Raw genomic sequence first — 22112 nt, 5'->3', positions numbered from 1 at the left:
AGGGCTGCTATGAGTCTGAGCTGCCCAGATGACAGAGCAAGTATGAGACCAGACAGGAACACAGTCTCCAAGGACACAAACAAAAAGGTACTGACTCAACAGCCGACTCAGCATACAAATGCTGCCGGACTTGCTGTTCCAAGTGTGGCCCTGGGATCAGCACAAGTGTCATCTTTGGACTGAGTAGACCTGCCAATTCTCCAGCCCTAGACCAGTCATTAAAGTGTCAGTGAGCACAGCCTACATTTTTCACTTTAACAAGCTTTAAACGTTTAGGAACCACAGTCCTGAAGAAGTGGTTCTCATCAGCTGCGAAGACTGTCCGGACTGGTCTGAGAGGTTCTCAAAGCTCGCTTTGTGATGCTGGCCTACAGCACAATTGAGAATACAACTCTGTCATTTCCCTGAAGTGCACCGTGGGTAGAACTCTATCCCCCTACCAAGGCATGGGAGCACACACACCAGTGTTTGCACCAGTTACACCCCTGCTTGCACTCAGAAATTAAAGTGGTTGTTTTCAGCACACTGAAGCATCATTTCACATCTCAGAGCAGCAGATTCTACAATCAACTCTAATGTATTCTGGCCTCAATTCAATTTAGCTCAACAAAGGAGAAAGGAGTTCTTGCTCTCTAATCCAAAGAGCCCTGGAGACACAAGAGCCAGCAGCTCAGGAGTCACAACGGGCAGGGCTGGATACTTTTTTTTTCTTTTAAAAAAAAAACATACAAAATTTGGGTGCTTTTTTTTTTTTTTTTTTTTTTTTTTTTTTTTTTTTTTTTTTGGTTTTTCGAGACAGGGTTTCTCTGTGTATCGTGGCACTCACTTTGTAGACCAGGCTGGCCTCGAACTTAGAAATCCACCTGCCTCTGCCTCCCGAGTGCTGGGATCAAAGGCGTGCGCCACCACGCCCGGCTTTGGGTGCTTTTCAACGTCTAGAATCAGGCTTTTGTGTTGTTGTTTGGTCTTTTTTTTTTTAATATTGAATTTTCTTCTCAAAGGAAAAGCCAAACTCCATACACCAGCACTCTGAATCCAGCTGTGAAACAAGAGGAACTTAGCATCAAAACGCCTTAGACTGAGTGGTGACAGTCTGTGTGAATCCTCAAAGAGATGAGTCGTTACAACTGGATGTAAAATATGAACAAGAACAGGTCCTGTCAGTAATAAAACCCTGCTCAAAACAAAAGCTAAAAAAAAAAAAAAAAAAGGTACCAGTCTCTCATCTCCTGAGGTGGCCTGAGGCGAGGCTCACAGCTGTTAGCAAATCTGGAGAGAACTGGGAAACTGGAACAGGGAAAACCTTGCGTAACTTAATTTCCCAGTAGTCAAGTGTCTGGCACACCAGCCACTCCAGGCCCCTAAGAACGTGGCCAGAGAGTCAAGTACAGACCTGTGGGGTTTCCGGGGTTGATAATGCAGAGAACTTTAGGGTCGCAGCGGTCTTTGGCTTGCCGCAGTGCCCGACGGAGCTCGTCCACATTCAAAGCCCAGCAGTTCTCCTCATCCAGATAGTAGTTGACCTGGACCGCGTCGAGCTCGGAGATGACCGCGGAGTACAAGGGGTACTGTGGGATGGGAATCATCACGCCGGTCCGTGACTTGCCACCACCGGAGACCAGGAGCTTCAGGATTGTCTGCAACGACAAGCAACATCTCAACCTTCGGAACGCAACAAGCCTTTAACGCAATTCCTCATCTTGTGGATCCCAGCCCTAAAGCTATTTGTATGGCTACTTCAGAACTGTAAATTTGCTACTGTTAGGAATCGTATGTATTTATCTGTGTTTTCCAGTGGTCTCAAGTGACCTCTGTGAAAGGGTTAGTCAACGTTCCCCAAAGAGGTTGAGACCCACAGTTAGTCTATAGGGTTCCTGCTGCTTCTCTCATCCTTCAAGAGGCAATGGGCAGACAAGCCAGATGAGCTCCAGCCCCAGCTGTCTACCAGGGGCCTCGAGTGCAAGCCTATCAAGGTTGCTTCATCTCCCTGATTCTGTTTCCTTAACCGGAACATGAGGGGTGCTGTGGGCAGTAAGAAACATAGACTGTCTTAAAGTTCTTGATATAATGCATGGCATGTAGTAAGGACTGGACACGTGACAGGTATGCAGCAACACATACATAATCCCAAGGCTTGGGTAGCTGAGTCAGGGCCATCATGAGTTTGAGGCCAGCCTGGGCTACATTGTGAGATCAAAATACCCAACCAACCAGTCAACCAACCAAACAAGCAAACACTTTCTAAAACCGCTTACATGCTGGTCCTGCCCTAGAATTTTTCAGACCACACCCTGATATTCTCATTTAAACTCAACTTTATCATCAATATAATCATCAGTTGGCCCACACATAAGACTCCTACATAAGAGACTGTTGAAATGGTGCCACCAGCTACCAGGTGATAGGTACTTCCACCCATTTTTAAGCAAAGCGGGGTACATATTTATATATTTCTTAAGAAAATAAACCAAGGGGGGGGGGGGGCTGGAGAGATGGCTCAGTGGTTAAGAGCACTGACTGCTCTTCTAGAGGTCCTGAGTTCAATTCCCTGCAACCACTTGGTGGCTCATAATAATCTGTAATAGGATCTGATGCCCTCTTCTGGTATATCTGAATACAGCTGCAGTGTACTCATACAAGTAAAATAAATAAATCTTAAAAACAAAAAGAAAAGAAAAGAAACCGTGGGGTCATGTGAGGTGTTGGTGAAAATGGCAATGGTCCTCGGAGTCAGCAAGCTAAAACCGTCTGCTGGGAGAGCTTCCATTTTCCATATGCACAGGGTTCATCTGAGGTTCAGTTCCGTGCTGCAAGACTCCCGCCAGACTGGAAAGCATGATGTGCACGTACTGCCTCGGGGCCTACTTCCTCATGGGCTTGAGTAGGAGATTAATGCACTATCTATTTGCAAGGTGCTGGGAAACACACACTCAACTCCAAAACAAGAGCCCGTGAGGAGACAAAGAGCCCAGTAAGATAGAAATGATAATAGCAACCACTGCTCAGCTCACATAGGAAGAATGCACAAGTTAATGGTGCTTAGCAGAGGGCTAGAGCCTAAGAGAAATATGACAAAAGTGAATGGGGGCTGTGCAGCTAAGTAAGTGTAGCGCTTGCTCCACTCTGAGAACCAGGTTTGATCCCCAGCATTGAGAAATAAACAGAACCAGCCAACAAATAAAAACCCAGGAGGACATGCCCTCCACAAGCCTAGACTTTCAGACTTCAGCCACGGAACCACTGACTCTAGTCCACTCACCTCCTGCCACAATAGAGTCTCAGTCATGTAACCACTGTTCTAGTCCACATGGTCCACGCCACTGCTGATCGACTCCTCATCTCCTAAGCGCGCCTTCACTTACTGCTACTTGGCTCTTTCTGGCCAGGCCAAAGTTGAGCTGCATGTTGATTAAAGTGTGTGGACACCCTCCCTTTACTGAAGTGCCAATGTTCTGATTTAAATACTCAGCGTGGCTTCTAGGGCCCTATAGAACTTAGCCATGACTTGCTTCTCTGGCCCTTTTTTTGGGTAACTATCCCCCATTGTGTGAGCTCACCTAAAACACTGGGCCTCTTTCCAGATGACGATCTTACAAACACTGATCTTTGGCTTAAAAAGCACTTCTCCCCTGCCTCTCCCCGCCCCATACACTGCTGCATCTTTTGGTCTTTTTCAGAAGGCCTTTATAGCCCCTGCTGCTGTTACAGTATATGTTCTTTTTACTACAGAACAGAAACTGAACGCTCGGGAAGTGACCTTTATGTATGTGTGTTAATGCTACTCTGTCACAATATTGGCAGAGACTGAGTGGCAAAGGAAGAGCACAGAGCACAGCATATGCTGGGCAACAGAGAGGGCAGCACGCAACCTCAGGGATCCTATAGCTCCCTAGCAGCAGGGCCTGCTGGCGGAGCCTCTGAAGGAAACTGATGCTACAGTTGTATCCAGGGTCATGCAAACCATCAGGGACTAGAAGCTACTGGGACAGGGGTACCAGAGGGTGGCCTGCTCTATCTACTAAGCCTGTATCCTGCCTGCCTAGCTACAAACACTTGGCCCTAACCTGCAAGGTTATTCATCACCTAAGTGAACACTGGGGATAAGAATGGGCCGCCGTCAGGTATGGTGGCTCATGCCTTTAGTCCCAGCCCTCTGTGAGTTTGAGACCAGCCTGGTCTACAAAGAGAGTTCCAGGACTACGCAGAGAAACCCTTGCCATGAAAAACAAACAAACAAACAAACAAGATCACTTTTGCACATACAGAAATACCGTCGCTAGCTCCAGTAGTCAGGTAAATGTTGTCTGGGTCTGCAGGCACACCATCTCTCCTGGTGATAAAGGCTGCAACATCCTCACGGATACAGTTAACGCCCTGGCTAGCACTGTAAGATCCTGTGAAACAACAAGCAAGATGAGGATTAGAGGCGAGAATGTATGGTGAGTGTGATAGCCATGTAATTAACTGGGGATAAAGATGGCGGTGAACACTAAGGTGGGGCCTCTTTCCTACTCCTCTGGGCTATGGCAAGATGCGTACCTACTTATTTGGGCTCAACCATCCACCCACACATCCTCCCACCCAGTGTTTACTGAGCATCTTCTATACATTGAGCCTTGGTTTCTAAAGTACCAAGCAGTGCCCATACCTGGGATACAGGCGCGTTTGACCACAACAGTACCCGTTAGAGCTGGGCTTTCCATGTATTAGCTGGCTGCTTGCACATGGTTCTACAGAACTTGAGAGAACAGGTTGACACCAGTACTCCAAGATAGCTCAGAGTAACACCAACGCAGAAACCCTGGAGGCTGGCTGATCCTTGAGCATCTAGCGCACACACACACACCCATTACACCTCTGCTTAGAAGTCACTTCCCTGAGTGACTGCTCATCTACTTCTCAGTTTACCAACTGGCACATCACTGTCACCAAGTTCCATAGCCACCCTGAATAGCCCAGCCCCACCTTTTGTTGGATCACACCCAGTCCTGAAGCCCACGCTGTGCCCTCTCTCTGGTGGGCATCTGCAAGCCTCTCCCACTCGCCTCCTCTTGAGGTTGGATGTCAACCTTTGCTCGTTATTGTCAGGTTTTGTGAGACAGGGTCTCTATATATCGCCCTGGCTGGCCTGGAACTCCCTATGTAGACCTGGCTAAGTTCAAACTCAGATCTGTCTGCCTCTGCCTCCTGAGTGCTGAGATTAAAGGTTGTGCCACACTACACCAAGCTCCAGTCTGTTCTCTTAATCTCTCTCCCTATATATTCCTCTAGCTTTCTGCCTCTTCTCCGGTAAGTCCTGAAAGCTCCAAACGACACTCACATATAAAATCCTTAGGAGTTATTTTAAAAGAATTATGTGTGTGTGTAAGTATGTGTGTATGTAAGTATGTGTGTGTGCGTGTATGCACATGAGTGGAAGCGCCTGCAGAAGCCAGAAGCACTGGACCTCAGCCCACCCCCAGGAGCAGGAGTTAAAGGCAGATGTGAGCAGTCTAACATGGGTGCTCCTACTCAACTACAGTTCTCTGGAAAAGCAAGACACGCTCCTAACGGCCGCGCCTTCTCTCCAGCCCGATTATTGCTACTGTTCGCTTCTCTCAGAAGTGGGAGTACACTCCACGAGCACAGAGGCTCCATTCCTCTCAGCCACATGTGTCCCTCAGTGTGGGGAACAGCGCCGGCTCCACACTACGTGTCTAGAGTCGGGTAAGACAACTCCCATGGCTCCCACCTGGATATTTCCATCCAGGACACAACGTGGGGCTGAATTGCTTGTCAGATGGACAATAAAGAAAACATTAGTAAGAAACGTTTTTTTAAGAGAGGGTCTCTATGTCGCTCTGGCTGGAATCAAGTTCCTCAGATCCGCCTGCCTCTGCCTCCTGACTGCTGGAATTAAAGGGTGTGTCACCATGCCTGGCTAAGGAAAAACAATCTTAAAGGTCATGAGGAAAGCATGGGTGAACTTTAATGTCTTAAAGTTTAACTCCCAGTACCCACATGGTGGCTCACAACTGTTTGTAACTCCAGTTCCAAGGGATCCAGTGTTCTCTTCTCATTGCTACAGATACAAGGTACGTAAGTGGTACTCAGACATATGCAGGCAAAATGTCCATATGCATAAAATAAAATAAAATAAAAATGTTTAAACATTTAAAAAAACCTCCATGTACATATTCAGTAATTCGCACTTGGGTCAGCATGCTCTCAGAGAACAAGGACACATTTCACTTCCTGTTCCTCCTATGGCGGGAAACACTTTGGGTGACCTGAGGCTCAGTCAGACAGTGAGACCTCAGCATCCATGCTTAAGAGGGACCACACTAGCTGTTCCTTGCAGTGGGCAGGGCCTGGTTGTACTGTCACCTGACATGAAGCGCTAGCAGACACACTAGCCTTTCTCACAAGGGCAGGAGGTGGAGAGAAAACAATTCCTCGTTTAAAGACGAGAGGAAGGCTCAGAATGCATTGCCCGCATCCGCACTCATACGTTCCTGGGACAGGGCCTGGTAGACCACAAAATCCTTATGGCTTACTGGTCTGCTATAACACCCCAAGAGCACCCTTCCAAAGGCACGACCTCCCACCTGCCCCCAGCTCTAGCTGACAAAGAGGGACAAAAATCAATAGATGAGATTTAGTGGGCAGGACAAAGGTCAAAAGCCATTCCCTCCCCACTCACAGTAGATACACAGAAAGCCAGCTCCCTCCCCCTGCCTCCCCAGGACTTCTGGAAATCGCAGGGCCACCGGGTCTCTGAGAAACACATTCGTCCTCTGTGCTGGGTGGAGGGTACAGGGGAAGAAATGCCACACATGCTACTCCCTGCCAGCCAATGGTCTAGAGCCCAGGCTGCCAGGCAGGGAAGCAGGGGACACCAGCCCTTTCCTAACAGAGATACCACCGTGCCCAAACCAAGAGTGCTGATGGGGTCACCACGGCCAGCACATAAGCACAGAGCCCACAGCAAGGGACAGAGCAGAAAAGTGGGGAGGGAGCATGGAGGGAGGCAGAGACCAAGGGAGCTGACTAAGCAATTCAGAAAAAAAAATATCTGCCTCACTCTTGGCTCTGGATCTCAGAATATCAGGGCACACATCCTAAGAAAGCTTTAAGAATGCTGTACAAGTGCTGGGGAAAGAGCAGAGGAGATAAACAGGAAAGAAAATGAGATGAGAACAAAGAGCTAAAGGCCAAGAGTTGGATTCCAAGCAGGGTAGGGAGGAAGAATATCATTTTCACATCCACCGGGGGTCAAGTCTCAGGACTCTTCCGTGGAGTCAGAGGTACCTGGTGCTCTGTCAGGAGGCAAACCGCTGGGCCTGGGCCTGGGCTTTCTACCAGGAGGAAGGAAAACGGCGGAGTGGAGGGATGATGGGAACAATCAAACTGAGGAAAGACAGAGAGAGCCTGATGCTTCCTGTCCTCAGCAAACAGTAGCCATTTCTCAGACAACGCCACAGACACAGGAAACTTGAGCAACACTGGGAACTGACATTCTGTTTAGCCTCCTGATGCTAAGGGTGGTCACTGAACTAAACCTTTGCTGGCCTAAACAAAGAAGGATGGAGGTACTTATACCTAAGTACCTGACTCGCCAAAAGATGGCACGATCGATCACTCACTGCCTTAGTACACCGGAAGGTGAGTATGCATCTGCGCACACTCTGAACATCAGCCACCTTCCACACACTCAAGAGTCACGTTGTGGCCCTTTGCTGATGGGCCCAGACCTATTGGAACCCACATTCAGTTCACATCCTCGAGGACCTCACAAGCTGTGCCTCACCCAAGCTGTTTCCGCCACAAGCCTGCAGGATCCGCCGCGCTCGTCTCTTAGCGTCTTCTGGGAAGCTGGGGCTGTTTAGCAGGTTTGGGTAGGTACAGAGTGCCATCACCTATAGAATGGGGGTACAATTGAGTTTATGATATGGTACCCAAGCACACAGGACACTGAGCAAGGTAAAGCCAGAAGAAGACAACTGCAAACTCTGTGTCACAGCCTCTACATGAGGGCGGGGCCGGAAGGAGCTCAGGGCAGCAAAGAGAAAGATGCTGGCTCTCAGCAGCAGGAGAGGATCTGATGGGTGAGAGGCAACACCACCAAGGCTTGGCCCAAGAATGGGGAGCCAAACGAGGAGCCATGGCAGAACGTGAGGGTTCGCCACCGCTCTGGTCCCAAACATCCAGGATCATAAGAACTCGGGGGTGTCCTAGGCAAGGGGCTAGGCCACAGTGGGTAGCAAAACCTTGCCGACAGGAACAAGGCTGTAAGACCCCTGACGACACATAGCCTGAGCCCTTCTCCTCCCGGTCTTCCTTTGGACTAAGCCCCAGATCTGAAAGCATGAACGGCTTTTCCTCCCTGTAACACAAAATCACCCTACACATGAAAACTGAGAGGATTAACTAAGGCTTTGTGGGACTAGGTGCCGGTAAACCACCCACACCTGTCTAAAGCTGGCAGCTGAGGGACCACGCCAGGCTTACTAAAGGGACTACAGGTCACAGCTCGGATACCAGTCAGGTGACCAGCCAGCTTCGTGGCTTCTCCTCCCCTGTATAATGAGCACTAACCTAGCCTCCCCCTCTCCCAGGGGCATTATGAAGATCAGAGAGACAGATGAGGGCTGCGAGCAGCTGACACCATGCACAAGTTAGGACAACTGTGGCCCCGGGGGCTTGGGTGGCTTTGGGGATGGGTTTAACAGCCTGTAAAGGTAAGTGCTGTTGGGAACCTACTCTCCACCCAACACCAGATCCACACTCCTACTTACAATCAAGGACCTTGGCCTTCTTCCTGCCTCTCCTCTAGCAGAGGTACTGTTTGTCCCCCAGTTCCACATGCTGGACCCTAATACACTCATCTCCAGTCTTCTGAAACTCAACAATGACTGCAGGGCATCCATCAGACCAGGTTCTGCTGCATGTCCTCCTGTTATGCATGGGGTATGGCTGGGGCCTTCTAGGTCCCAAGAGCCCTCTGCCAAAGTGGAGTGGTGGTGACACAGGTTGGGAAAAGGGGACAAAGCTGTCCACTTCCAAAGTTTGTTACTTGCCCTAGCTTGTGGACTTTATACATATAGGACTGTTATGTTGGTCAGAAACAGGCCCCGTCCTTCTACAGGAAAAAGCTTTCTATCGCTCCGTCTCCTACCTCAGTTCAGGCTGCCCAGTAGCATTTTCCTACCAAGCTTTCCCTATCTCTTGTCTGCTGATCCTGTACTGTCAGCCCAGGTAACATTTTGCCACTGATAGTCAGACATAAAGCCTGATACCACCACCATCACATAGAGCCCCTCTGAGGGATCTGCATTACCCTAGAGGCAACTGAGAGTTGGTGGCTGTGGCTGCCATAGCCTCCACTTTTTGCTAGGCTGGAGGCTGCCCTCCATCTGCCCTCCAAGGCACCCTGACGATTTCCACATGCACAAGGCCAAAAGCTGGTCAACAGCAGATCCAACACTCAAACCCAGGGGCTCCCTTGGGACTATATTTTCACCCCGGGGTTCCTCCCCGCACCCCACTGTGCTTGCATCTCTCTGTCCACATGTATACATGAACACCCGCACTGAAGCTCTTCTGTCAGGACCCCAGACCTAACAATGAAGAAGAAGAGCCTTCCTGGAATCGTCCTATCCCAGACCAACTCCAAAGTGCGTTAAGGTATTTTTGATAACACTGGGAGGGGAATTGCTGAGAGAGAGAAACAGGGACACCAGGTACCTGAAAGGGCTGCTGCTCCTGTGGCACATCCCTGAGGGGTGCTAGTGCTTGCTGTTCTGGTCTCCCCCCTGCCTCCACTCCCCTAGGAGTTCTGGTTCCCGGCCCCCCCACTTCAGGGCCCCCAGAGGCCTGCCTGTGGCTGAGGGCTGGCTCACCTGACGGAGGAAGGTGATTGGCTGCTGGCCCATAGCATGGGCATCCCCAATGTTGGCTCGAATCACCTCAGTGAATGGTTTTTTGATGCCCTGCAGAGAGAAGGTGGCAGGTGGTTACTTAAGGACTCGTAGACCCTGCATTCCTAAGACCTGGCTGGAACATTGCCACAGGATATTAATAAACAATCCTATTTTGAGCCCTCACCAAATGTCAAGCACAGTGCCTGTGACATGCCTGACCCTAGTTAATCTTCACAACCGTGTCCACAAGGAAGGACAAGCGACCCTATTTCACAAGTGAGAAAACTGAGGTTTCAAAAGACTAACAAATTTGCTTAGTGTCACAGATGGATTTGTATTGGATTTGAACTCAGTATCACAGATGGATTTGCATTAGGATTTGAACTCAGTGTCACGGATGGATTTGAACTCGGAGTCAGTGTGATTAGCAACCACTCTGTTGTATGCCTCCCACTTTCTGGACAAACTGGAAAAGCTGTTAGGTGGCTGGGGCATCCTGAGACAGTTCCATGGCCTGTCACCTCACAGGGAGGTCTAAAAGAAGGCACTGGGACCAAAATGGCAGTAGAAAAGGAACAGGGGCCAGCTGCAAAACATGTGGAATGTCAAGGAGGGAGAGCCTAGATGCTCCTGTCCCCTGTGCCCAAATAGAGAACTTTGAAACCACACAGAAGGGGCTAAAGATGCCGGGCTCATGTTCATCTCCAGAAGACACTCATCCCAGGAATTAATTCCTGGCTTTGCTCTCTTGCAATCTGGGTTTTGCAAAATTCTAGTTTCCTTTTCTTCTTCCTTTTTTTAAGAGTAAGGACAGATGAGGTAATGACATAGGGTCACAGAAGAAATAACAGATATTTGGATGTCACTTGGGAGATGAAGGAAAGACACTTCAGCTGCTACAAAGGTAAAAAGGATCATGGAAATGTGAAAACATGGGATTACATACACACACACACTGAGAAATCCAGAATTAGCCTGTAGCACGCCTTTAATCCCAGCACTCGGGAGGCAGAGGCAGGCGGATTTCTGAGTTCGAGGCCAGCCTGGTCTACAAAGTGAGTTCCAGGACAGCCANGCCTTTAATCCCAGCACTCGGGAGGCAGAGGCAGGCGGATTTCTGAGTTCGAGGCCAGCCTGGTCTACAAAGTGAGTTCCAGGACAGCCAGAGCCACACAGACAGAGCCTGTCTTGGGGGGGGGGGGGGACAGAATTAGTCTGGAGGCATAGACTAGACAGGTTTAAGGACCTGCCCCGGTAATGAGGAATAAACCCAGCCTTACACAGCTAGTCCAGGACGGAGGCCCTGAATGTCACTGTGGAGGAAGGAGAAGGCTGGGACAGCCTGCCCACCTCATGTCCCAGCTGTGCACAAGTATATGTGTGTATCCACACTTATGTACATGTGTGCGCACATGTGCACCGCACTCAGGTGTGTGCTTAACCATGGGCAAACATGTAGAGAGAGGCCAGAGGAGGATTGGGGCTATCCTTCACAGCTCTCCATCTTGCTTCTCTGAGACAGGATAGCTCCCTGTCCCTGAGCTCACTGGTTTTTAGCTGACCAATAGGCAGCCCTGGCAAACCTGTCTCTGCTCCTACCAGCACTCAGGTTTCAGGTACAGGTGAGACCACGCCTGGCTTTTTGCTTGGGAGCTGGGGATTTGAACTCAGGTTCATGCGTACATAACAAGCACTCTTACTGAGTCATCTCCTGCCCCTTCCCCCCCCCATGCTTTTTTTTTTTTTTTTTTTATAATCAGTTAAATATCTCTCAACTTAAAAAAAAAAACAAAAAACAAACAAACAAACAAAGGACAGTGGGCTCCAGAAAGAGAAACAGCTGCCACCTAAGTTTTACATCCCTTCATGACAAGGCATAGTAGGCCAAGTTACATCCCTTCATGACAAGGCATAGTAGGCCAAGAAAAGCAACCTAGAAAAGGCCCCAGTGCTTCACAAACAGAGCTCAAGTCTCCAAAAAGTGTGTCTGGGAGACGGAGGACCCTGCGCGTGCCTTGTGTTCCTTTTTTTTTTTTTTTTTTAGCTATTCAGAGATGGCCAATGTGCAGCGTTACTCCTGGCAGTCAAACACTGCTAGACCACAGCAGGTGGTGGCACCACTTGCTGCCCCAAGCTGGGTCCGGGTGAGAACAGGAGAGAAGGGAACGCAGCTGCAAGGCTCATTCCATAGGCAGGAGCCATGGCTGGGAGTGAGGGAGATGCAGGCACCTACCTGAAACCTCGAGGCACAGTGCACAGAAGGCAGGCTCGCACGCCCTGGCACTGGCCTGGTTTCCAGTTGAGGAGCTCTGCATCAGCATCAGCCTCTAAGTCACTGGAGCTTTCAAGCCCACAGCTCCTGAGCATAGATGACTTCTGTGGTGCCCCACAGCCTATTCTCCAGTAAAAAATAAATCTGCCACAGCAATGAAAGCCAGGACGCAACACACAGCTGTAGGCCTTGGCCCCGGGCCAGCCCAATACAGGAGGAGAGAATGCCTGGAATCTAGCCCAGGATGGCCCTTCCCTGTGCCTTCCCCCACACTATTCAGCCAATTCAGGGCCTGCTGACACCAAGCCTGGGAAGACTATGCACCTCCATACTCGGGGCTTTGTGCCCATAGACCATAGACACTTTGCATGACGGATGAGCCTGGGACAGGAAACCGGCTCCCTTGAATAGACAAGCAGACCACTCTACACAGCCAAGAGCAGCCACTAAGAAGAGCATTCTGGGCACACAAGCTCAACATGGTCTGGGAAATACCAAGATACCCCAGAAAGACTCTGGCCCAAAGTGCTTATTCAGGCCTGTGTGAACATGCAGTGTTGCACTGCCCCCAGCGCAAAGCCTTGACAGAGACACTAACAGGCATGCAGTGTGAGCTCCTCTGTCTTACACACCTGTACATGTATAGTGCATCCCATGCAGCACAGGGGAAGGTCGGGGGGGGGGGGCCCTTCCTGTCACTTTCACTTCTGCAGGGGTGGAAGGCAGTGAAACACTTCTTCAGATGAAAAGGAAAAAGGTTTATCATCGTCCTACCAGTCCACAGTCCGACAGCATTAAAGGCCACTGGACCGGTGGACACGTTAGATGGGAACAAGGCGAGACAAAAGCAGTTATCACAAGAGGAAGGCTGAGGAGCTGCTCAGCTGGTAAGGTGCCTGTGTCTCAGGTGCAACCACCTGAATTCAATGCCCAGGATCCCATTTACAACAACAACAACAACAGCCACCAACCTCAAATGCAATGGTGTATGCTTGTCATCTCAGTACTGGGGAGGCGAAGACAAGTGAACTCCTGGGGTTCACCAACCTAGCTGAACCAATGAGCTCCAGGCCAGCAGGAGCCCTGTCTCAAAATCTAAGGTGTGCAGCATCTAAAAAGTGATAGCAATGTTGTCCTACGGCTTCTAATGCACCCTACACATGTGTGCACCTATATGAACAAGAAAATATGGGCTGGTGAGATGGCTCAGTGGGTAAGAGCACCCGACTGCTCTTCCGAAGGTCCGGAGTTCAAATCCCAGCAACCACATGGTGGCTCATAACCATCCGTAACAAGATCTGACCTCCTCTTCTGGAGTGTCTGAAGACAGCTACAGTGTACTTACATATAATAAAAAAATAAATCTTTTAAAAAAAAAAAAAGAAAAAGAAAAGATGCACACATGCATACACACACACACATCACACACATGCATGCACACACACACACACACACACACACACCTGTCAGTTATACATACCCTGGTAAACCTGGAGAGGAGGTAGGGATAAAAACAAGTTAGTTTCCTTGTTCAAGGGCCGGCCCAGGCATTTCATGAGATATGCTGAAGAAGGCCACAGTCTCCCTTTGGTTCAACAACCACTCCTACTACAGTAAATAAGGAGCCTGCGAGTGAGAGAAGGTAGGAAGTGTACAGAGGCTGCAGAGAAGGCTCAGTGGGGGAAGAGTATGCTCTACTCTACGGCTTTGACAGTCAACCGGGGCACAGGAGCCAGCACTCAGGCCCTGCAGCTCACACACCCTGCTACTCTAGCTCTACGCTTCTGGCTTCTGTAGGCACCTCTACTCACAAGCACGCACACACATGCACAAACACACACATACGTGCGCGCACACACAAATAAATCTTGACCAAATGTGGGTACAGGAAAGGAGTTGGGCACAGGGTGGAAGTGAGGCCGTCCCAGACCCCAGAAACTTTATCTGAAAGGCCCCTCGATCCCAGACTCAAATGGACAATTAATCAGACTAGAGCAGGCAGGAAGCCCTGAAAGAAGCGCTGGCGACAAAACCCAATGAGATCCCACTGTTCCTGAACACGGGTTCATTCAACTGAAGAAGCTGAGACAGCACAGGGTCTCAAACCGAGAACAAATGCCTAACAGAGCGCCTCTTCAACATACCAAAGGGGGCCTGGCTGCCAAGTTCTCCAGCATCCCTCACTCCCTACTTGTTACAGGGTACAGCTGGGATGCCCCACCCCCTACCCTAAACTCCTCTAGCCCTTCCCTAATTTAGGTACCTCACCCTTTCCCTCCTCATCCACCCTTTACTCTCAGGCTCTCCCGGCTCTCCCTACTCTCCTCTCCCCTCTCCCCTCTGGCCTGGCTCAGGGCCATGTTCTCTCTGGTCTCTCCCAGATGGCCCTGCCTCTGACTATGCTTTCTCTCAGGTCTACAACAAACCTCCTCTGCCACACCAAGGAGTGGTAGATGTCCTCTCTTTTTTATTTCCTTCTTTCTTTCCTTTTTTTTTTTTTTTTTAATTCATGCAGACAACAAGTAAAGTGGAGATTTCTAAGGAACAGGGTTGGGAAGGTAACTCGACTCATCAGTACTCCCTGTTCTTTACCAAAGACCTGGGTTTGGTTCCCAGCACCCACACAGTGGCAGTTCTGGGGGATCTGACACCCTCTTCTGGATTCACGGGCACCAGCACACATGGGGTGTACAGACAGACAAGACACACATACACATAAAATAATAAAAATCTAAAACAAATACATCTAAGAAAAAAAAAAAAAAAGATTTTTAAGTGTGATGCTTTGCATATGCTCGGTCCAGGGAATGGCACTATTAGGAGGTGTGGCCTTGTTGGAGTTGGTTGGAGTAGGTGTGTCCCTGTGGGTGTGGGCTATAAGACCCTCATCCTAGCTTCCTGGGAATCTGTCTTCCACTAGCAGCCTTTGGATGAAGATGTAGAACGCTCAGCTCCTCCTGCACCATGCCTGCCTGGATGCTGCCATGCTCCTGCCTTGATGATAATAGACTGAACCTCTGAACCTATAAGCCAGCCCCAATTAAATGTTGTCTTTATAAGACTTGCCTTGGTCATGGTATCTGTTCACAGCAGCAAAGTCCTGACTAAGACAGTCAATAAAGCTGAATTCTTTCCATTCAGGATCATTTATTATAGCAAATCGACAGCTGACCCAGAAAGCCACACACTGAGAGATTCAGAAAGGGCAAAGCAGTCTTCCACAGGTTTGATCCTCACAAACACACAATGACGTCCACAAAAGTAACCAGTCTTTTCCAATTCTAAACCTTCTGCCCTGTGTGAGCTTCTGTTTTTGTGTTGTGTACTTTGTACGTGTTCCTGTAAGTGCATGTGTGTGTATGTGTACAAGTGGAGGTCACAGGCCAACCTCGGATGTGGTTCCTCAGGAGTCAGCCACTTCAAGTTTTGAGACAGGGTCTCCCATTGGTTTGAGTAGGCTAGCGGCTGGTCAGGGAGGCCCAGGATCCTTCTGGTGTGACACCACCAATGCCTGGCTTTTCACAGAAGCTTTGGGGATCGAACACAGAGCTTACCTGGCAAACCCTGGCAAACCCTTTCTAGCTTTAACCTTTGAGACAGAGAGCTCCTATATTGCCCAGACTGGCCCTGAAGTTCCTAAACTCAAGTAACCCCCATGTCTCAGACTTCTAATAGGTAGGATACAGACCCCAGCCACCACACCTGGCTGGTGTTTACTTTTACAACCGGAAGAGTAAAGCCATTCCTTCACTTTACTGCACCAAGCCCTGATCCTCGCCTTTTAAAAAAGCAAGAGAAAAAAAAAAAAAAAAAAAAGAAGTAGGTTGAGAAACTGTAAGATCCAACCAAGACGCCTTTAATTGAGGCTTATTAAAAAGTGCTATTATTCCCAATGAACAATGGGATCTGAAACCCCAAAACAGACTCTTCCCTTGGTGGAGCTGCTGTNAAAAAAAAAAAAAAAAAAAAAAAAAAAAAAAAAGAAGTAGGTTGAGAAACTGTCAGATCCTTCCAAAACCCCTTTAATTGAGGCTTATTAAAAAGTGCTATTATTCCCAATGAACAATGGGATCTGAAACCCCAAAACAGACTCTTCCCTTGGTGGAGCTGCTGTCCGGGTGCAATGGCCTCCCTGGCCTGGCTCTTCACATCCCTTACCCTGTTCTCTCCCTCAGGCTATCTTATCAGAGAAGTAGAAAGCTTGGGGACTAAGCCCTGACCACCACCCTGAAGACAAACACCAAAGCCACGTGTCTGACCTGTGATATTGACAGGAGCACCCACTGAAGCAATTCCATAGCTAACATAAGGTTCTGGGACCTAACACAGACATCACCTCAGGTTGCCTGGAACTTAAGAGAATGGGAAACTGATGCCCAGAGAATACACGGAATTTGCCTGGAGTCGTATTCCATACAAACTTCTCAGAAAGATCAAATTCCTCGGAATATTGGTCCAATTTGCATCAGAGATTCAAAACAGAAATAGAAAAGAAACAACTAAGCCAACACAAACAAAAAAAAAAAATGAAAATAAACAGGGCTCTGAATACAGCTCTAGGTCAATCGTGGAGTGCTTGCCTCCAGTTAGTAGAGCTCTAAGATCTAAGTCCCCAGCACCGGCCCCCCACCCTCCAAAAAGAAAAGAAAGAACTGACAGATGTGGCTAATGAAGATGAGAGCAGCAGAGAGCATGTGGTGGTGTGTGGCTTTCATCCCAGCACTTGGGAAACAGAGACAGCTGGATAGACGGTTGTGAGGTCCAGGTCGCCTGCCTGACACAGAAAGTTCCAGGTCTGGCGAGACGTCTCAGCGGGTAAGAGCACCGACCGCTCTTCCGAAGGTCCTGAGTTCAAATCCCAGCAACCACATGGTGACTCACAACCATCCATTATGAGATCTGACACCCTCTTCTGGTGCGTCTGAAGTCAGCTACAGTGTACTTATAATAATAAATAAATCTTAAAAAAAAAAAAAAAGATAGTGAGAACCTGTCTCAAAACAAAAACAAATATCAGAGAGTGGGGGTGCACAGAGAGGACTTCTCATCTAGCTTGGACGTCACAAACATTCGAGAGTGTGGAACTTCTGCTCTGGAAGTCAGGATGCTTCTGGCCCAGCGACCAAGACTTATACCTACCTGAGCTTTACCACCGCTGGAAACCCTTCCTAGCTCGCATGCCCAACCAAGATGCATGGTCCAGTCCTGAGTCATCCAAATGTCTATCTTCTGTCTATCTTCTCTATTGAATTCACCCCACCTCCCTCTGCCAAACAGACTTCTACCAACGATATCAACCCCTACCGCTAGACCCAGAACTTCCCAGTTTCTTGCCTTTGATCACAGCACTGCCTGCTCTTGGACCATTCTCACACATTCTCTGCCTGCCATCCCCCCACCCCCACCCAGAAACATGCAACTGGGCTGGAATAACAATATGGCGGCCTGAGACCAAGGCCAGTGCTCTCTTGGTCTCCCCATCCTCTGCTTTACGGGTCCAACAGGAAAGTGGTTATTTCGCAAAAGGTAGAGTGAATTCCTGGACTCTCTCCCAGCTCTGGACGCAGAGAAACCAACTGTGGTGGAGCAGAACAGGGAACACTTTTAGGCTAGCTTTGCTGTCCCGAGAAGGGACAGCTGCAGCCTCCCAGATATAAAGGTCTGAAAAAGAAAAGCACAGGTTTTATGTCTCTAGCCCACCAGTGTGTCAGGCACAAATATGGAGCCAGCCTTCTCTGGGCGAACCTTTAAACAGCCCTGTGGGCGGGAGAGATGGTGGAAGGTTAATAGCAGAAGAATCCAGTTCAATTCCCACATCAGGTGGCTCACAAGTACCTAGATCTTCAGCTCCAAGAAGATCCAACTCTTGATTTGCTTTGTTTGGTTTGGTTTCTGGAGACAGGGTTTCTCTGTGTAGCTGACCTCGAACTCAGAAATCGACCTGCCTCTGTCTCCTGAGTACTGAGGTTAAAAGCTTGTTCCACCAATGGCTAGCAAAGAAACTTCTCTGGTCTCCATGGGCACCTACACTCACATGCACATAACTACACACATACACATATTTTAAAATAATAAAAGCAAATCTAAAAATAATTAAATAAATAAACTCAGCCCTGCAAAGAGTCAGCAACAGATGCTGACGGATCCAACGCAGTGTGTTTAGTAGAATTGGGTAGCTGATGTAGGTAGGCTTCATAAGAATTCCAACGGGAAGAAGAGAGAGATCCTGAGAGTTCCTCTTACATACTCAAGGATACTGAGTGAGCATGCTACTCTGCAGACACTGGGACCTGCTGAGTATGGAAACAAAATCAAGAAACCCTCCCATCCATCCACATCTTGAGTCGGAATGATCTAGTGACCTTTTCTTTTCTTTCTTTCTTTCTTTCTTTCTTTCTTCCTTCCTTCCTTCCTTCCTTCCTTCCTTCCTTCCTTCCTTCCTTCCTTCCTTTCTTCCTTTCTTTCCAAGTTTTTTTTTCCAGGCAGGGTTTCACTTTGTAGCCCTAGCTATCCTAGAACTCACTCTAGGCTGGCCTAGAACTCACAGAGCTCTGCCTGTCTTAGCCTCCCAAGTGCTAAAATTAAAGACATGTGCCACCACCACCCGGCTAACATTTTCTTTTTAATCTTAGTAGTGATGTTCCCTCTTGACTCTGCCTTCCAAATCTCACCCAGGTTAAAACCCAGTATCCTAGCAGGGCATTGTGTTGTGTGCCTGGATGCCTGTAAACCCCAACACATGGGAGGTGAAGGTAGGAGGATGTGGAGTCGAGGCCAACCTGGGCTACATAGCCAGACCTTGGCCCCAGAACAAAGAACTTGGTTTTATCCAAGGGCACAAGTGTTTCACATACAGCCAAACCACCCTAGTTGGGACAGGGAGAAACAGCTATAAGTTCAAGCCAGCCTCCCTGGCTGTCATCGCCAAGATGAAGTCCCAGGTTCACCTCATTAAAGTCATAAGGACCCAACTCTCCCACTTTGATTGCTATAATCAAAGGTTCTCAGGGTACAAAATAAGGAATTCTACCCATCTTTTCTCCAGAGTCCCAGTCTTGTCAAGCCACTGTGGCTGGCAAACACCCAGCAGGCCTCGGCCAGAAAAAAGGGTTCGGGAACAAACCAGCCAGTCACACAGCCTTCCTTCCTCCCTCCGCTCCTACTTAACTGGGTTTTCACCTCGCCCCCCCCCCAGCCCCTTCGTCTCACTTTAAAGCACTTATTCTCCGTCTGAAACTCTCACTTCTATATTTGCTTGTTTTCCCCCTCCCAAGGGATCCACGAGGGTTGGACACTTAGGGAACACGCAGTGCCTGGCAGCAGAGGCCGCTCAATAACTGGGCACAGTTCAACAAGTGAACCGTCGAAGGCTTCACATTGTGCCAGATGCGGGGCACTGGTGGGTGACGGGAGTGGGGGGGGGGGCGTTCTCTCGCTTTAGCCAAAAATGGCACAATGAAGAAGCTGGAAGTCAGGGGCGGAGGGGTGGAGGTCCTGCAGGAGGACCCCAAAGTAGCTTGCCACAGTTTTTCCCGCCATGAGCGCCCCCTGGCCTCGCCCCCCGCAGGCCCCGCGCTCACCCGCTGCAGCTCCATCTCGATCTCGCCGGCCTTGAGCACGATGGGTCCCCGCACAGCGTACTCCACCGCCTTCACCTGCGGGTTCATGGACTCCAGGGTGAGGATGCGGTCTCGAGGGCTGCGCTCCGGTCGCACCTTGAGCGCCGCCGAGGCTTCGGCTGCAGCGCTGCTGTGACTACGGCCCCAGGGGCCCGAGGCGCGGGGGCAGGAGCCCCGCCGCACCAGCACCGCTGCCCGCTGCATCGCGAACCTGCCGAGGTTAGCCCTGGCCCAGAAAGAAGGAGAACAAGACATCACGCAAGCTCCAGGTGGACACCAGTCCCCCAAGAGCCCAAGGCTCTCGGCCGGCAGGCCAGCCTAGCTCCAGGGCTGCATTCCCACCCCCTGGTTACCGGGACCCAGCACCCTGCCACTGCAGCACCAAGACGCTACACCGCTGGGTTGCTGGAGCTGCGCCTAATGTGGGTATGCAACGTGCCTGTCGCCGCCGGACCGTCCGCACCGCGCCGGTTAAGGTGAGCCTGGGCTGCTCCCAAACCCGGTGGCCGGCCACCGCATCCTGGCGCTTGGCACCAGCACCTCCTGGCTCCCTGTATTCGCACACCCACCGCCGCCGACTCCGCCTCGGGCCTGCGCGCTGGCTTCTGGGTCTTGTAGTTATCTTGACCGTACCAACGCTGCAGTGCCAAACGGGATAAACTACAAATCCTCTAAAGCCTGGCGCCGGCCAGACTGGGCTGGGCGGGGGGTGGGGAGCGGACGTCTGGGCGGGGTCTTGGTGACAGAGAATCCCTACTTTAAGGCAGCGGCTGTCCTTTCCAGGGGCTTTTGGAATTTTTTATTTGCTGCTTGGCTACTTCTCCCTAGATGCACACCCCGCCTCCCTTCACCCTCACCTTGGGACACCTACAGTGACGTGGAACGCGTGGTGATGCACTCTTCGCCTTGAGTTTCATCATCCCAGCCATATGGTTCTCCTGGCTATTCAGGGGCAGCTGTTTAGGAAGTAGGGCAACTGAAACTTGATATGCCACCCAGTCTCCTCGGATTCAACGTTCTTGTTAGCAAAAATCTGTGTGTGGAGAGGGTAGGGGGTGGGGAGGTTGTCGGAAAGGACCACACACCAAGTGCTAAGGTTTTGCATCACCTCTATCTGAAGGCCCACCTCACATCCACTATACCCATTTTACTTTCTTTCTAGCCTTTCTAGCATCTAAAATTTACCTCATTTAGATACTTAGGACTCAGAAGGACAAAATTTCATTTTGTTTTGTTTCTGTCCGTTGATTTCACAACATCTCTAACACTATATAGGCACTTAATACATATTTGTTGAACAATGAATACACAGAACATGGTGGCAATTACTTTGGGCAAAAGGATCCAGACACATGCAGCGTGTGTTAGGCAGAGTTCTCTAGAGTCACAGAACTATACAGTAAACAACAACTATATAGTTGTCTCTATATAGTAAAGGAATTTGTTGGTGACATACATTCTGTAGTCCAATTCCCCAACAATGGTCAGCAGCAGCTGTGAACAGAAGTCCAAGGATCTAGCAGTTGCTCAGTCCCACAAGGTAAGCAGGCGAAGAAGAGTGAATCTTTCTTCTTCTGATGTCCTTATGTAGGTCTCCAGCAGAAGGCATAGTCCAGATTAAAAGTGTAATGGCACACACCTTTAATCCAAGATAACCTTGAACTAAGAGATCTCCCTGCCTTAATCTTCTAGAATCAATAGCCACTGTGTCTCAAGATTTCCATGCCAAGATCCAGGTCAGAAACTTCTATCTCCCAGCCTCCAGATTAAGATCCCAGGAGAGCCTTCCAATTCTGGATTGTAGTTCATTCCAGATACAGTCAAGTTGACAACCAGGAATAACCACTACATGACACAAGCTTGAGACAAGACTAGGTTGAGTGTGCAATTGGTGCAAAGGTAGAAATATAAGCTAGAGGGCTGGAGAGATGGCTTAGCAGTTAAGAGCACTGACTGCTCTTCCAGAGGTCCTGAGTTCAATTCCCAGCAACCACATGGTGGTTCACCACCATCTGTAACAGGATCCGCTGCCCTCTTCTGGTGTGTCTGAAGACAGCTACAGTGTACTCATATAAAATAAATAAATAAATCTTAAAAGAAAAAAAGGAAATGTAAGCTAACAGGCTGAGGCACAACTTCTGCAAGGAGGACATGATGGAGAATATGATGGAGGACATGATGGAGTTGCTTACCTTCCTTCTGCCTCAGACTCCCTATCTGCTAAGTAAATCGGGTTAAATGGCCTCCCTTTTCCCTTGGTGTCTTGAACATTTTATAATTCTGGGAGTTTTGAAGCAAAACAGCCCAGGGTTTGCACAG

At 49.4% G+C, this 22112-nt stretch overlaps 1 protein-coding gene across 1 annotated transcript in view; it reads right to left on the bottom strand.

The window, feature by feature from the left end:
- Positions 1-20366, bottom strand: part of Gpt2 (glutamic--pyruvic transaminase 2) — a 34698-nt gene extending 14332 nt beyond the window's left edge. Inside the window, exons 1-6 of the mRNA XM_021220212.2 lie at positions 20233-20366; positions 19755-20019; positions 9882-9971; positions 7790-7898; positions 4264-4394; positions 1394-1637 (exon numbers count right to left, since the gene is read on the bottom strand). Of these exons, the coding sequence (XP_021075871.1) occupies positions 1394-1637; positions 4264-4394; positions 7790-7898; positions 9882-9971; positions 19755-19997 (817 nt within the window). The 5' untranslated portion in view covers positions 19998-20019; positions 20233-20366. The remainder of the gene's footprint in view (positions 1-1393; positions 1638-4263; positions 4395-7789; positions 7899-9881; positions 9972-19754; positions 20020-20232) is intronic.
- Between the last annotated feature and the right edge of the window lie 1746 nt (positions 20367-22112).

This window comes from Mus pahari, chromosome 20, assembly GCF_900095145.1.
Source record: "Mus pahari chromosome 20, PAHARI_EIJ_v1.1, whole genome shotgun sequence".
NCBI lineage: Eukaryota > Metazoa > Chordata > Mammalia > Rodentia > Muridae > Mus > Mus pahari.
This window is presented reverse-complemented; position numbering and strand designations above follow the sequence as displayed.